The sequence below is a fragment of the Hypanus sabinus genome, chromosome 1, assembly GCF_030144855.1.
Source record: "Hypanus sabinus isolate sHypSab1 chromosome 1, sHypSab1.hap1, whole genome shotgun sequence".
In the NCBI taxonomy this organism is placed as follows: Eukaryota; Metazoa; Chordata; class Chondrichthyes; order Myliobatiformes; family Dasyatidae; genus Hypanus; species Hypanus sabinus.
This window is the reverse complement of record NC_082706.1, coordinates 63,292,906-63,308,331: the sequence shown is the minus strand read 5'-3', so window position 1 is coordinate 63,308,331 and position 15,426 is coordinate 63,292,906. Positions and strand designations below refer to the sequence as shown.

The 15,426-nt window shown below is 42.5% G+C and overlaps 1 protein-coding gene across 4 annotated transcripts in view; it reads right to left on the bottom strand.

Moving 5' to 3' along the window:
* The window catches only part of LOC132394392 (arf-GAP with SH3 domain, ANK repeat and PH domain-containing protein 1-like), a 426,165-nt gene extending 410,758 nt beyond the window's left edge, over positions 1–15,407 (bottom strand). For 2 of the 4 annotated variants that reach the window (XM_059970494.1, XM_059970464.1), the window contains exons 1-2: positions 15,238–15,394; positions 14,572–14,675 (exon numbers count right to left, since the gene is read on the bottom strand). In XM_059970494.1, the coding sequence (XP_059826477.1) occupies positions 14,572–14,630 (59 nt within the window). In that variant the 5' untranslated portion in view covers positions 14,631–14,675; positions 15,238–15,394. Of the gene's footprint in view, positions 1–14,571; positions 14,741–15,089; positions 15,107–15,237 lie in introns of those variants that run through there. The other 2 variants (XM_059970475.1, XM_059970483.1) reach the window with 2 other exon arrangements.
* Positions 15,408–15,426: the final 19 nt, after the last annotated feature.

Sequence of the window (15,426 nt, the reverse complement as noted above, 5' to 3'; positions counted from 1 at the left end):
TCATGAACCTCCTCTGGACCCTCTCCAATGTCAGCACATCCTTTCTTAAATAAGGGGCCCAAAGCTGTTCACGATACTCCAAATGAGGTGTCATCAGTGCTTTATAGTTTTATATTCTAGTCCTCTCGAAATGAAAGCTGACATTGCATTTGCCTTCCTCACCACCGATTCAACCTGCAAATTAACCTTCAGAGAATCCTGCACAAGGACTCCCGAGTCCCTTTGCACCTCTGATTTTTGACTTTTCTCCCCATTTGGAAAACAGTCAATGCATTTATTCCTTCTACCAAAGTGCATGACCATATACTTCCCGACACTGTATTCCATCTGTCACCTGTTTGCTGATTCTCCAAATCTGTTTAAGTCATTCTGCAGCCTCTCTGCTTCCTCAACAATACCGGCTCCTCCACCTATCTTCGTATCATCGCAAACTTGGCCACAAAGCCATTTATGTCCCTGATCCTGGAACCTCGGAGGCAACGTACAGTCTGGATCTATCTATCATGCCAAAGACTCTCCTATCTACTCCTGTAAATATGGAAACTTACATCACCACTGCATTCTTCCTTTAACCCTTTCCCTCCAGAGCCATAGCACTGGACTCAGTGCCAGAGACGTGGTCATTGTGGCTGCTCCCTGTTAGATCGTGTTCCACCACCCCCATCAGTATCCAAAATGGTAGAAGTGAGGGGAATGACCACAGGGATATCTGTAGCAGCTGCCCTTTTCCCTTCCCTCTCCTGTCAGTCACCTATTCACCTGCATCCTATAACCTAGGGATGACTACCTCCCTGTAGCTCCGATCTATCATTTCCTCAGTTTCCCTTATGAGCTGAAGGCAATCGAGTGGCAGCTCCAGTTCTTTAACATGTTCCAATGAGACTGCACTGTCGAATTACACCCGTGTGACTAATTAGCCTACTATCCTGTCTGTGGGAGGAAACGCACAGGGAGAACTCCGTACAGATTGCGATAGGAATCAAAACTGGATTGCTAGCGCTATAAAGCATTATACTAACTGCTACGCTACCATGATGCAGAAGGTTGGCTCATCATAATTAACTCTCATTACGTTATATTAAAGTTATTTTAACTGACAAGATGTATTGTTCTGAGTTTATTTAGAGTGTATCAGTGTAATGTTTACAAAGGTCACCAATGACAGCAACTTTCAGATATCTTTACTAACTGTGCACGTGCCCCTAACCACATTCATTTTGAGATGACTGGAATATAAAGGCAAGGATGTAATGCTGAGGTATTATAGGGCACTGGTCAGACTGCACGGACTAATGTGAGTAGTTTTGGGCCCCTTATTCAAGAAATGATGTGCTGCCATTGGAGAAGGTCCAGAGGAGGTTCTCAAGAATACAGACAGAAAGAATGTGTGTGAGACTGGTTTTCTGTGCTAGGTGTCAGATGTGGGAAGTCCTGGAGTCTCCTAACCTCCCGGACGGCCATATCTGCATCTGGTGTGTTGAGCTGCAGCTCATGTGGGACCGAGTTAGGGAACTGGAGATTCAGCTTGATGACCTTTGCCTGGTCAGAGAAAGTGAGGAGGTGATAGAAAGAGGTTATAGGCAGGTGGTCACACCGGGGCCAAGGGAGACAGACAAGTGGGTCACAGTCAGGAGGGGGAAGGGGAAGAGTCAGGTACTAGAGAGTACCCCTGTGGCTGTACCCCTTGACAATAAGTACTCCTGTTTGAGTACTGTTGGGGGGGATCAACCTACCTGGGGGAAGCGGCAGTGGCCGTGTCTCTGGCGTAGAGTCTGACCTTGTGGCTCAGAAGAGTAGGGAAAGGAAGAGGAAGGCAGTGGTGATAGGGGACTCTATAGTTAGGGGGTCAGACAGGCGATTCAGTGAATGCAGGAAAGAAACTCGGATGGTAGTTTGCCTCCCAGGTGCCAGGGTCCGGGATGTCTCAGATAGCATCCAAGGTATCCTGTGGTGGGAAGGAGAACAGCCAGAAGTCGTGGTACATATTGGTACCAATGACATAGGTAGGAAAGGGGAAGAGGTCCTGAAAACAGACCACAGGGAGTTAGGAAGGAAGTTGAGAAGCAGGACCGCAAAGGTAGCAATCTCGGGATTACTGCCTGTGCCACGTGACAGTGAGTATAGGAATAGAATGAAGTGGAGGATAAATGCGTGGATGAGGCATTGAAGCAGGGGGCATGGATTCAGATTTCTGGATCATTGGGTCCTCTTTTGGGGCAGGTGTGACCTGTACAAAATAGATGGGTTGCACTTGAATCCCAGGGGGACCAATATCCTGGCGGGGAAGTTTGCTAAGGCTACTGGGGAGAGTTTAAACTAGAATCGTTGCAGGGGTGGAAACTGAACTGAAGAGACTGGGGAAGAGGAGGTTGGCTCACAAATAGAGAAAACTTGGAGACAGTGCGAGAGGAAGGATAGGCAGTTGATAGAGAAGGGACGAGCTTAGTCCAAAGGTTTGAGATGTGTCTATTTTAACGCAAGGAGTGTTGGGAACAAAGCGGATGAGCTTAGAGCATGGATCAGTACTTGGAGATATGATGTGGTGGCCATTACAGAGACTTGGATGGCTCAGGGACAGGACTGGTTACTTCAAGTGCCGGGTTTTAGATGTTTCAGGAAGGACAGGGAGGGAGGCAAAAGAAGTGGGGGCGTGGCACTGTTGATCACTGTTGTCACAGCTGCAGAATAGGTAGACGCCATGGAGGGATTGTCTACAGAGTCCCTGTGGGTGGAGGTTAGAAACAGGAAGGGGTCAATAACTTTACTGGGTGTTTTTCATAGACCACCCAATAGTAACAGGGATATTGAGGAGCAGATAGGGAAACAGATCCTGGAAAGGTGTAATAATAACAGAGTTGTCATGATGGGAGATTTTAATTTTCCTAATATCAATTGGCATCTCCCTAGAGTGAGGGGTTTAGATGGGGTAGAGTTTGTTAGGTGTGTTCAGGAAGGATTCTTGACACAATATGTAGATAAGCCTGTCTCCTTTACAATAGAATTGGAGAGAGATAGGAAGAGATAAGTTAGAAAAGTGTTTAATTGGAGTAAGGGGAATTATGAGTCTATCAGGCAGGAACCTGGAAGCATAAATTGGAAACAGATATTCTCAGGGAAACTTACAGAAGAAATGTGGCAAATGTTCAGGGAATATTTGTGTGGCATTCTGCATAAGTGCATTCCGATGAGACGGAAAGGATGGTAAGGTACAGGAACCGTGGTGTACAAAGACTGTTGTAAATCTAGTCAAGAAGAAAAGAAGAGCTTACGAAAGGTTCAAAAAACTAGGTAATGATAGAGATCTAGAAGACTATAAGGCTAGCAAGAAGGAGCTTAAGAAAGAAATTAGGAGAGCCAGAAGGGGCCATGAGAAGGCCTTGGCAGATAGGATTTAAGAAAACCCCAAGGCATTCTACAAGTATGTGAAGAACAAGAGGATAAGACATGAGAGAATAAGACCAATCAAGTGTGACAGTGGAAAAGTGTGTATGGAACCAGAGCAGATGGTAGAGGTACTTAATGAATACTTTGCTTCAGTATTCACTACAGAAAAGGATCTTGGCAATTGTAATGATGACTTGCAGAGGACCAAAAAGCTTGAGCATGTAGATACTAAGGAAGAGGATGTGCTGGAGTTTTTGGAAAGCATCAAGTTGGATAAGTCACTGGGACCGAATGAGATGTACCCCAGGCTACTGTGGGAGGTGAGGGAGGAGATTGTTGAGCCTCTGGCGATGAACTTTGCATCATCAATGGGGATGGGTGAAGTTCCGGAGGATTGGAGGGTTGCGGATGTTTTCCCTTATTCAAGAAAAGAAGTAGAGATAGCCCAGGAAATTATAGACCAGTGATTCTTACTTCAGTGGTTGGTAAGCTGATGGAGAAGATCCTGAGAAGCAGGTTTTAAGAACATTTGGAAAGGCATAATATGATTAGGAGTAGTCAGCATGGCTTTGCCAAAGGCAGGTCATGCCTTACGAACCAGATTGAATTTTTTGAGGGTTGACTAAACACATTGATGAAAGTAGAGCTGTAGATGTAGTGTATATAGATTTTAGCAAGGCATTCGATAAGGTATCCCATGCAAGGCTTATTGAGAAAGTAAGGAGGCATGGGATCCAAGGGGACATTGCTTTGTGGATCCAAAACTGGCTTGCCCACAGAGTGCAAAGAGTGGTTGTAGAGGGTCATATTCTGCATGGAGGTTGGTCACCAGTGGAGTGCCTCAGGGATCTGTTCTGGGACCCTTACTCTTTGTGATTTTTATAAATGACCTGGATGAGAAAGTGGAGGGATGGGTTAGTAAATTTGCTGATGACACAAAGGTTGGGGGAGTTATGGATAGTGTGGAGGGCTGTCAGAGGTTACAGCGGGACATTGATAGGATGCAAAACTGGGCAGATGGAGTTCAACCCAGATAAGTGTGAAGTGGTTCATTTTGGTAGCTCAAATATGATGGCAGAATATAGTGTTAATGGTAAGACTCTTGGCAGTGTGAAGGATCAGAGGGATCTTGGGGTCTGAGTCCACAGGATACACAAAACTGCTACGCAGGTTGACTCTGTGGTTAAGAAGGCATATGGTGCATTGGCCTTCATCAATCGTGGGATTGAGTTTAAGAGCCGAGAAGCAATGTTGCAGTTATATAGGACTCTGGTCAGACCCCACTTGGAGTACTGTAATCAGTTCAGGTCACCTCAGTACAGGAAGGATGTGGAAACCATAGAAAGAGTGCAGAGGAGATTTACAAGGATGTTGCCTAGATTATGAAGCATGCCATATGAGAATAGGTTGAGTGAACTCGGCCTTTTCTCCTTGGAGTGACGGAAGATGAGAGGTGACCTGATAGAGGTGTACAAGATAATGAGAGGCATTGATCATGCGGATAGTCAAAGGCTTTTTCCCAGGGCTGAAATGGCTAGCACAAGAGGGCAGTTTTAAGGTGCTTGGAAGTAGGTACAGAGGAGATGTCAGGGGTAAACATTTTATGCAGAGAGTGCTGAGCGTGTGGAATGGGCTGCCGGTGGTGGTGGTGGTGGAGACAGAAACGATAGGGTCTTTTAAGAGACTCCTGGATAGGTACATGGAGCTCAGAAAAATAGAGGGCTATGGGTAAGCCTTGGTAGTTCTAAGGTAAAGACATGTTCGGCGCAGCTTTGTGGGCCAAAGGGCCTGCAGTGTGCTGTAGGTTTTCCATGTTTCTATGAGAATGATTCTGAAATCCACAGGTTCATAAACAGTGAGTCCTGGGTGATAATAGTAAATTAAAACAGAAGCAGAAATAGCTGATTGCACAGCGGGTAACCGGATGAGTTATACTGAATGAACTAAGTAGCATTTTGAAGCTAATGAAATAGCTAATGAAAAGTGAGTGTCAGTTTTCCTGACTGTAATAAATGGAAAACCATACAGTTTGTTTAAAGTTTGATATCTCCAACTAGGGCAGCCAGAATGAGCTTTACTGATCACTTTGTGAAAGTAATGCATGAATACTTAGAATGAAGATCATTGTTAATTTCAGAAGGGAGATGAAGAGGAACTCCTTTTCCCAGTGTGTGCTGGATCTGTGGAATTCTCTGCCCAATGAAACAGTGGAGGCTGCAGAGGTGCAGTTGAGTTGCAGTAAGGAATGAAAGTGAGCATGAACAAAATTGGAACATCTAAACAGAAACCTACATGGCTAAACAAACAGTGTTCCCATTCTATCAGGGACTTACATATACGAGAGCACTGCAGGTTTAAATGTGAAAGTTGCAGAAAATGCAGATAGAGCAGGACACATACAAAGAGATGTTGGGCAGACAGAAGTAAATGGACTGTATGGGGAAGGGAAAAGGTTAAAAGTCAAGTTGCAGTTTAAAAAAAAAGCACTAATCTGCATGCTGTTGAAGAAAAATCTGATAATGCTGAGAGGATTGGGTAGCCTTAAAATGTACAATGTGAAACTAACGGATCAAGCAATGTGGCTTACACCAGGAGTGAACATCAAATTAATTAAAATTAAAAATTAATTGGCTGTGTCGGTCATGACACAAAATGAGTTTGAACAGCATTTCGAAGATACTGTATTGAAGCCTACAGATATCCTACTAAGAATTTAAACTGAGAAAAGATAACTCCTGTGAAAATGCCTCTGTAACTGTGAAGTATGACAATCAACAATTGGGCTTATATGTGGTAAAAACATCTCGGTGCCGCGATTGGCTGAGACAACTACAAGTTGACTGGACATCCATCCACCATTTGCATACTACATCTTCTGCAAAAGAGTCAACTGAAAGCAAATTAAGAAAGGTACTGGATGATGCCATAGCAGTGGTCAAGGATAGCACTGGAAAACACAAACATATCAAGGGTAAAATAATGTTAAATGAAAATGCCTTATCTAAGTTTGATAAAACCAGTTCCTTGATAAAGATCCATGATAAAGCGGTCAGGAAGATAGACCACATGGAGGCTGAAGGAATTCTTTCCAAGGTCGACTGGAACCCAAGTCCAACACCAGGGGTCCCAGAAGTCTGTCAAGACCTTAGTTGATTTTAAGGTCACATCAACCCAGTACTGAAAGTAAATCAATACCCTCTGCCCAGGATAGAGGATATCTTTGCAAACCTTTCTGACAGGAAACACTTCAGCCAAGTGGACTTAAATGATGCCTATTTACAGATGGAGATGGAAGTACCGTCCAAAATGTTTCTCATTATAAATACTCAAAGGCCTTTATTGCTACAAATAGGCCAGGCGGCATCAATGGAAAAGAGTAAACAGTCAATGCTTCGGGCCAAGACACTTTATCAGGACTGGAGAAAAAAGATGAGAAGCTAGAGAACGAAGGTGGTGGGGCGGCATGGGGAATACAAGGCAGTCGGTGATGGGTGAAAATGGGAGAGGAGGAAGGGTGAAGTAAAGAGTTGGAAAGTCAATTGGTGAAAGATGGAGGGCTGGAGAAGGGGGAATCTGATAGAAGGCGGCCATGGAAGAAAGAAAAGGTGTAACTCTGCCTGTCCTGTGTAACCATTCCTGTTGTGTGTAACTCTGCCTGTCCCATGTCTTGTGTAACTCTACTTGTCCCGTGTAACCTTAGTTGTCCTGTGTAACTATTCCTGTCCCATGTATCCATTCCTGTATTGTGTATCCATGCCTGTCCTGAGTAACCATTCCTGTCGTGTGTAACTCTGCTAGTCTGTAGGGAATTCTGCAGAAGGACTCCCATCCCTTTGTGCCTCAGTTTTTGTTATTTCTCTCCGTTTAGAAAATAGTCAACTCTTTCATTCTTCTACTGAAATGCATGATTATACACTTGCCAACACTATATTCCACCTGCCACTTCTTTGCCCATTTTCCTAATCTATCTGTCCTTCTGTAGTTCTTTACTTCTTCAAAATTACCTGCACTCCACCTATCTTCATATTGTCTACAAACTTTGCAATAATGCCATCAATTTCGACATCCAAATCATTGACATATAAAGTGAACAGAATTGGTCCCAGCAGAGATACCTATAGAACTACCAGTAGTCACCAGCAGCCAACCAGAAAAGGCTCCCTTTATTCCCACTCTTTGCCTCCTGTCAAACAGCCACTGCTTTATCCATGCTAGAATCTTCTCTGTAATCCCACGGGCTCATAACTTGTTAATCAGTCTCACGTGTGGCACTTTGTCAAAGGCCTTCTGAAAATCCAAGTACAGAACATCAACTGATTCTCGTTTGTTTCTCCTGTTTGTTATTTCTTCAAAGAATTCCAACAGATTGTCAGGCAAGATTCTCCCTTGTGGAAACCAGTGTGGCTGCTGGCTATTTTATCACGTGTTTCCAAGTAGCCCAAAACCACATCCTTAGCAATTGACTCCAACATCTGTCTAATCACTGAGGTCAGACTAACTGGCCTAGAGTCTCCTTTCTTCTGCCTCTCTCCCTTCTTGAAGAGTGGAGAGACATTTGCAATTTTCCAGTCTTCTGGAACCATTCCAGAATCTAGTGATTCTTAAAAAATCATTACTAATGCTTCCACAATCTCTTCAGATTTTTGGAAGCTGAAAGACTTCGGATGTATACCATCAGGTGACTGACCTAACCTCATACTTTTTAGTTTCCCAAGAACCTTCTCCTTAGTAATGGTAGCTTCACCTGGAACTTCTACCACACTGCTAGTGTCTTCCACAGTGAAGACTGATGCAAAATACTCATTCAGTTTGTCCGCCATTTCATTACTACCTCTCCAGCATTGTTTTCCAGCGGTCCAATATCCACTCTCTCCTCTCTTTTACACTTTATGCACCTGAAGAAACTTTTAGTATCTTCTATAATATTATTATCTAGCTTACTTTATTATTCCATCGTTACCTTCTTAATGACTTTTTTAGTTGCCTTCTGTTGGTATTTGAAAGCTTCCTAATCCTCTAACTTGCCACTGATTTTTGTCTGTTATATGCCCTCTCTTTGGCTTTTATGTTGGTTTAGAATGATAAAGTTTACTGTCAAATAATACTTGCAAAATTAATCATTTACAATTCATTCCTTCAAATTGTAAGTCACAATCCAAATCATGTGTATTATCACTGACATATGCTGTGAAATGTGTCATTTTGTGCCAGCAGTACAGTACAATATGTAAAGCATTTCCATAAGTTACAAAAAGAAATATAACAAATGAATAAATTGTGCATGAAGAGAGTACGATCATGAGGTAGTGGTCCATGTCCATAGACTGTTTGGAAATCTGATGGCGGAGAGGAGGAAGTTGTTCCTAAACCGCTGAATGCGTGTCTTCAGTCTCCTGTACCTCTTCCCTGACGGTAGTACTGAGAGGAGGGCATGTGCTGGTTGGTAAGAGTCCCCAAAAATGGATGAAGATATTCTTGATTGTAGGGAGGCCAGTGCCCATGATGGAGCTGGCTGTGTATTGGGCCATCCATACCAGACCGTGATGCAGCCAGTCAGAATGCTCTCCATGGCATATTTGTAGAAATTTGCGCGAGTCTTTGGTGACATACCAATTCTCCTCCAAGTCTTAATGAGTGTAGCTGCTGTTGTGCCTTCTTCATGATTGCATCAATATTTTGGGCCCAGGTTAGATCATCAGAGATGTTAAAACCCAGGAACTTGAAACTGCTCACCCTTTCCACTGCTGATCTTTTGGTGAGGACTGGTGTGTGATCCCTCAACTTCCACTTCCTGATGTTCACAATCAATTCTGTGGTTTTACTGACATTGAGTGCAAGGTTGTTTTGCAATGTCTCTCAACAAGCTGATCTATATTACACCTGGGATCCTCCTCAGCATCTGAGAATCTGGCAACAGTTCAACATCGGCCAATATACAGACAGCGTGTGAGCTGTGTCTAGCTGCACAGTCATTGGTGTTGTTATAAACACATGAGATTCTGCAGGTGTTGGAAACACACACAAACTCCAGCACGTACAGAGGAAAATCAATAGTCATGATTTAGGCCCAGACCTTTCATCAGGACTGGAAACGAAGCAGGAAGAAGCCAGAATAAGAAGGTGGAAGGGTACAAACTAATATGTGACAGGAGACGAAAGGAAAAGCGAAGGGTTGACCATAAGACCATAAAACATAGGAGCAGAATTAAGCCATTTCGCCCATCGAGTCTGCTGCTGATCCCAGATTCACCTGCTCCATTCACCTACCTTCTCACCATATTCTTTGATGCCCTGACCAATCAGGAAATGCTCAACTTCTGCCTTAAATATATGAATGGACTTGGCCACCTCAGTCTGTGGCAGATCATTCTACAGATTTGCTGTCTCTGGCTAAAAAAACTCCTCCTTATCTCTGTTCTAAAGGGTCGCACCTCAACTTTGAGGCTGTGCTCTCTAGTTCTGGATACCCCCACCATAGGAAACTTCTCCACATCCACCTTATCTAGTCCTTTCAACATTCGGTAGGCTGAAGAAGGAATTTGATAGGAAAGGAGCTGTACACAAAAGCATGCCACTTAATGGCACCATCTTACCAGAATCACTATTGGAACCAGAGGAGCCAACACACTCGATCGCTATTATACCACCATCAAGAATGATTAATGTGCCATCTGGCTCAAAGAGACTAGAGGCCACAGCACCAGCACAATAGCAATACCTAAGTCAGGCTGATTACAGCCTGATCAACACCATCATACCCTGAATTCTAATCAACAAGCTCCAAATCACGGGCCTCTGTACCTCCCTCTGCAGCAGGATCCTTGACTTCCTCACCGAGAGACCACAGTTTGTATGGATTGGAAATAACATCTCCTTCTCACCGACACCTCAAGGGTGTATGCTTAGCCCAGAGCTCTACTCTCTCCACAGTAGTTAGGCACAGCTCAAACACCATCTATACATTTGCTCCAACAAAACTGTTGTTGTTGGCAGAATTTCAGGTAGTGACAAGGAGAAGTACAGGAGCAAGATAGAGTGGTGTCACAGCAACAACTTTGCACGCAATGTCAGTAAGATCATGGATTATCAGAAGTTCAAAGCTTCAAAGGTTCAATTTAACATCAGAGAAATGTATACAATATGCTTTCTCTTTGCAAACATCCACAAAACAGAGAAGTGCCCCAAAGAATGAATGACAGTTAAACATGAGAACCCAAAGTCCCTCCCCCAACTCCCCCCTCCTGTGCATAAGCAGCGGCAAGCAACAATCCTCCCTCCCCCAGCAAAAAAAAGTGTACCTGCTACTGAGCACAAGAGAGAGCTAGGCGATAGCAAAGACACAGACTTGCAGTTACCCCAAACATTATTGCATTCGACAGACCACAGAATTCCTCTCTCCTTAATGAGGGAGAGGGAGGTGACCCCATTTTCACAGCAAGCGGGAGACGTAACCACAACCCTCTGGTTTATGATGTTAAAAAGTCTATTTGGTCGCTTTTTCTGAGCTCTGTGCCTGAAGATCAAAGATCTCAGGTCTTTGGGCTCACAGCGAAAGATTTCCCAGTCTCCTTCCTTTCAAGAGCTTGATGTTTGAGGGGCAATAGCTGTTCTTGAACCTGGTAGTGTGGGTCACACTACCACATATTGTACCTTCTTCCTGATGGCAGCAGTGAGAGAGAGCATGGCTTAGGTGTGAGTGTCCTTGACAATGTTCCCTCTAATTTTTAACAGTCAGTGTGCTCAAAAATCTTATGTTGTGCAAAATTTTTTCCTTTGACAAAAGTATGTGTGCACTGAATGCACAGTTTATAACCATATAAATATTACAGCACAGAAACAGGCCATCGGCCCTTCTAGTCCATTCCGAACGCTTACTCCCACCTAGTCCCACTGGCCCGCACTCAGCCCATAACCCTCCATTCCTTTCCTGTCCATATACCTATCCAATTTTACTTTAAATAACAATACTGAACCTGCCTCTATCACTTCTACTGGAAGCTCATTCCACATAGCTACCACTCTCTGAGTAAAGAAATTCCCCTTCCTGTTACCAAATTCCCCCTCGTGTTACCGTATCATGTTTATGTAGGTTTACAAAATATTTGACATAAAACTGCACAGAATAACAACAAAGTAACATACATATTAAAGTCACTCCGTTATTTTTCTCTCTCTCCTGTCTTTGGCATTTACCCATTCTGTGTAAACTCTATCTAGACTAACAGAACTTCCATCCAATTGATAGCTTTTGATTCTCATTAACATATCCAAATGACATTCACCTAAACGGTTTCTCAGCTTGTTTTTGAGTTGATTCGTTAGGCTAAAACCTCACTCACAGTCGGCACTAGATGCAAGAAAGGTTCCCCTAATGTCCATCAACTGTGCAAGGTCGCAAAACTGTTCATTTTGAAATACAAATGCCACCATTTGAGCAAAGTTTGAAATCAGTTTGGATTTAATTTTTTCTTCCACGGAAAATTTGAAATCATTAAACTGTCTAACTATTCCAGTATTTTCAGGTTTGTTTTTGCACTTGCTCATCTGCACTCACCCGTAACATAACCGTAACACTCCTGTAACGGGTAATGATGGGTTCTGTTGCCTGAGCTATTGTACACTGTCCAAATGCGATTTACTTGCCAAATGACACTTCAAAAAGTTCAAGTTTCCAAATATCATCTCATTTCTTTCCACTAGCAAATTCTCCAGCAACTTTTGCATCACGACAATACAAGCAGATAACTCCAGCTTCCGAATCATACATAAATATTTCTCGTAGCTGAATGATCATGACCTCATGAGCTTTTGGTGTAGCAGTTTCTACTGTTTTGTTAAACCATTCAACTTTAAACAAACTTGCAGTTCTTTTGCGCTTCACGCTCTTGGTTCTTTTGAATTCGACACAGTGAATCAATATTTTTTTCAATAAAAATTTAATAAGCTATCTACAGGATTTGAAACTTTACGATATGAACTCTGTCCGCCAAAGATGGCTGCCACCTTCATGCAGCTGTACAAACTGGAACAGGAAAGGTGAGGTGACGTAAATTAGTGACGTGCATTGTGGTATTTGAAAAACCGACTAACTAGTTAACAGAAACATTTAGCTAAAAGATCATTTTCAAAAAGTATAATTATTAATTACTACATTATTTTAGGTAACTAACCTTCTGTACACACATTAATTTCCTTTGTGCACTGGTTGAAAAATGTATGTGCATGTGTGCACGCACACAGCTTAGAGGGAACGTAGGTCCTTGATGATGCACGCTGCCTTCTTGCAACAGTGCTCCTTGTAAGTATGTTCAATGATGGGGAGAGCTTTATCGGTGATGGACTGGATCATAACCATTACTTTTAGAAGGACTTTCCGTTCAAAGACATTTGTGTTTCCATATCAGGCCCTGATGTAACCAGAGAATATGCTCTCCACCACACATAAATGGAATTTTGTCAAAGTTTTAGCTGGTATCCCAAATTTTACTGCTGTGCTTCCTTCATAATTGTATTTACATGCTGGACCCAAGACAGATACTCTGAAATGATAACAGCAAGGAATTTAAAGTTGCTGGCCCTCTCCATCTCTGATCCTTCAATGAGGACTTTTGCATTGATCTCAAGTTTCCTCCTCCCGATATCAATAATCATCTCTCTGGTCTTGCTGACTGAGTGAGAGATTGTTGTTGTGTTACCATTCTGTCAGATTTTCAATGTCTCCCCTGTACGCCGATTCATCACCACGCTTAGATTTCTGAATGGACAATGAACCCTGAACATTACCTTAGTATTTACCCTCTCTTTTTGCACTACTTATTTAATTTTTTATATACTTCTTAATTTATAGTTTATATTATGTATTGCAATATATTTTTGCCATAAAACAAATTTCACTACATATGCCAGAGATATTATACCTAATTTTGAGGAGTGTGGGTGGTGGGAGAAATGGAAGGGGGTGGGGCACCAGGATGGGCATGCTAGCTGTAAATACTTTTTACTTTCTCTTTCTATTTCCTTTTCTTATTGCATTAAACATTTTACCTGAAATGCTTGTTAATTGTTCCTCACTTTGATTGGTTATGGAGATTTGTTCTTGTTAGAAAAGGGTCATATTCTCTGAAGAGGTCGGTCATTCAAACTGGTACCTATTCTGTGTCTCAATTCTCTCTTTCTCTCTCTCTCTCTCTCTCTCTCTCTCTCACACACACACACACACACACACACACACACACACTTACGGAACTGCAGCGCCACCTTTAGGTTTTAAAATGTAACAATAGCAATCAAACCTGAGGACATGGGCGACTCGAGGGTGAATATGTTTTCAGTGCCACATCATCATTTTGTTCTTAAGAAAAAAAGTTTTCCACGAAATAAATGTGTAACCGAATACGCAAAACAACGCCAGCCTTTTAGTTTGAAATTCCTATACATTTCGACATTTTATCTGCTCCGTATTACGTAAAAATGCACATATATTTAGAATTGTTTGATTCGAGAGTGCATCGGAATACACAATGCAAAACGACAATTCTTTGGACTGTTTTCTTTTAAATTCATAGCTTTTTGGAATGTGACCTCACAGCTTCACTTCAGGGAAGATTAACACTAGCTACTCGAATTAAATGGCTGACTGGGACAAATTGACAGAGGAGCATTTTAACATACACTGGATATCACTGCATCATGTAAGGTTACAACTTTTTTGTGTACGCTTTAAACCTCACTACGTCTATCTTGCCTGGTTTTACAAGCATGTATTAACGCCACGGTGGTTTTTCCGCGGGGTATTTTCTTCCAGGAGATGATTATTTTTCATAAAGAAATGCGTTGGTATTGTATGCGGGGAGGTTTGAAGAGATCGAGTGAATCCGTCATGTCTTAAAAAGATCCAATGTTCTGAAATCTGAAACGTTGCAGCCACAACTCATGCTGAAATTAAACCAGAAGTTGAAGCACCACTTTTGTCAACTAACTTCAGGAATGTGAGAAAACTTTATAGCAATTTTCTGGCCACTTCCACCATCAGCAATCTCCCCGAAGCGAACACGGAGCCCCTTCTCCCGCCCTCCGGAACAACATTCCGCGGCAGAGATTGGCCAAAACTTCTCAAAAATGTTCATGGATAAACAATGATATCAAACTCCTGTTGTCAGAGAGGACTGCAGTTAACCCTTAGCTTACCGGTTCCATAAGGAATCCCTGGAGGAGAACGTTGATAATCTGGAGGCTGAAGACTTCATGCTTTACTGGACCAACTACGTGGAGGAGAGCACCGAAGTTCGCTCCTGCAATATCCAAGTGAAGATGTAAACCGCAGGTTACTTTTACAACCCGGCTTGCTGCTCACTCACTAAAAACACGGGAGAAAAAGGAACTTGGACTATCCATATGTAACATCCTTCCCCCCCCCCCCGCCCGCCCCAACCAAACAAAAAAAAGTTCGTCTTTATATTAGAGCTCTTACAATCTATCTTAAAACTTAGAAATCACTATAAAATTAAAAAAACATATCTGAAAAAACAGTTCCTAAATGGTTTACTTGGTTGGTCGAAAAAAATTTACTATGAAGTTTCAAATTTCAGAAAGTACTTTAAAACGACATAGGAGTCGATAGAATACCCATTAGTTCATCTCTGCAGTTTAAAGATTTAAAAGTTACAGTTTACAGTTGAGAAAGTTCAAAAGATTTAACGGGTTACCTTGCGAAGGACAAAATAGCAAAAACGTGCCATACTTTCTGATCGCTTTCAGATTACATTACTTATAAATATTTTAAAGGCGTTAGCGCCCCGCCACTAACCAACTCAGCTGCAAAGAGGTTCCCAGACCACGCCTATAGCAACCTACCAACACTGAAACTGATTTTGTTCCTGATTGAAGTTTATATACGAGAATATCTGCCATTATATCATCGTCGCCTTCAGGTTCGATCGCAGGAGTCCGTTTTAGTATGCTTGAGTTTTACAGAAGTTCCGCTGAGCCTCAGCTAGCAATGGAGAGAACTGTGTTTTGCGTCCATATCCGTTCCTTGTGCTC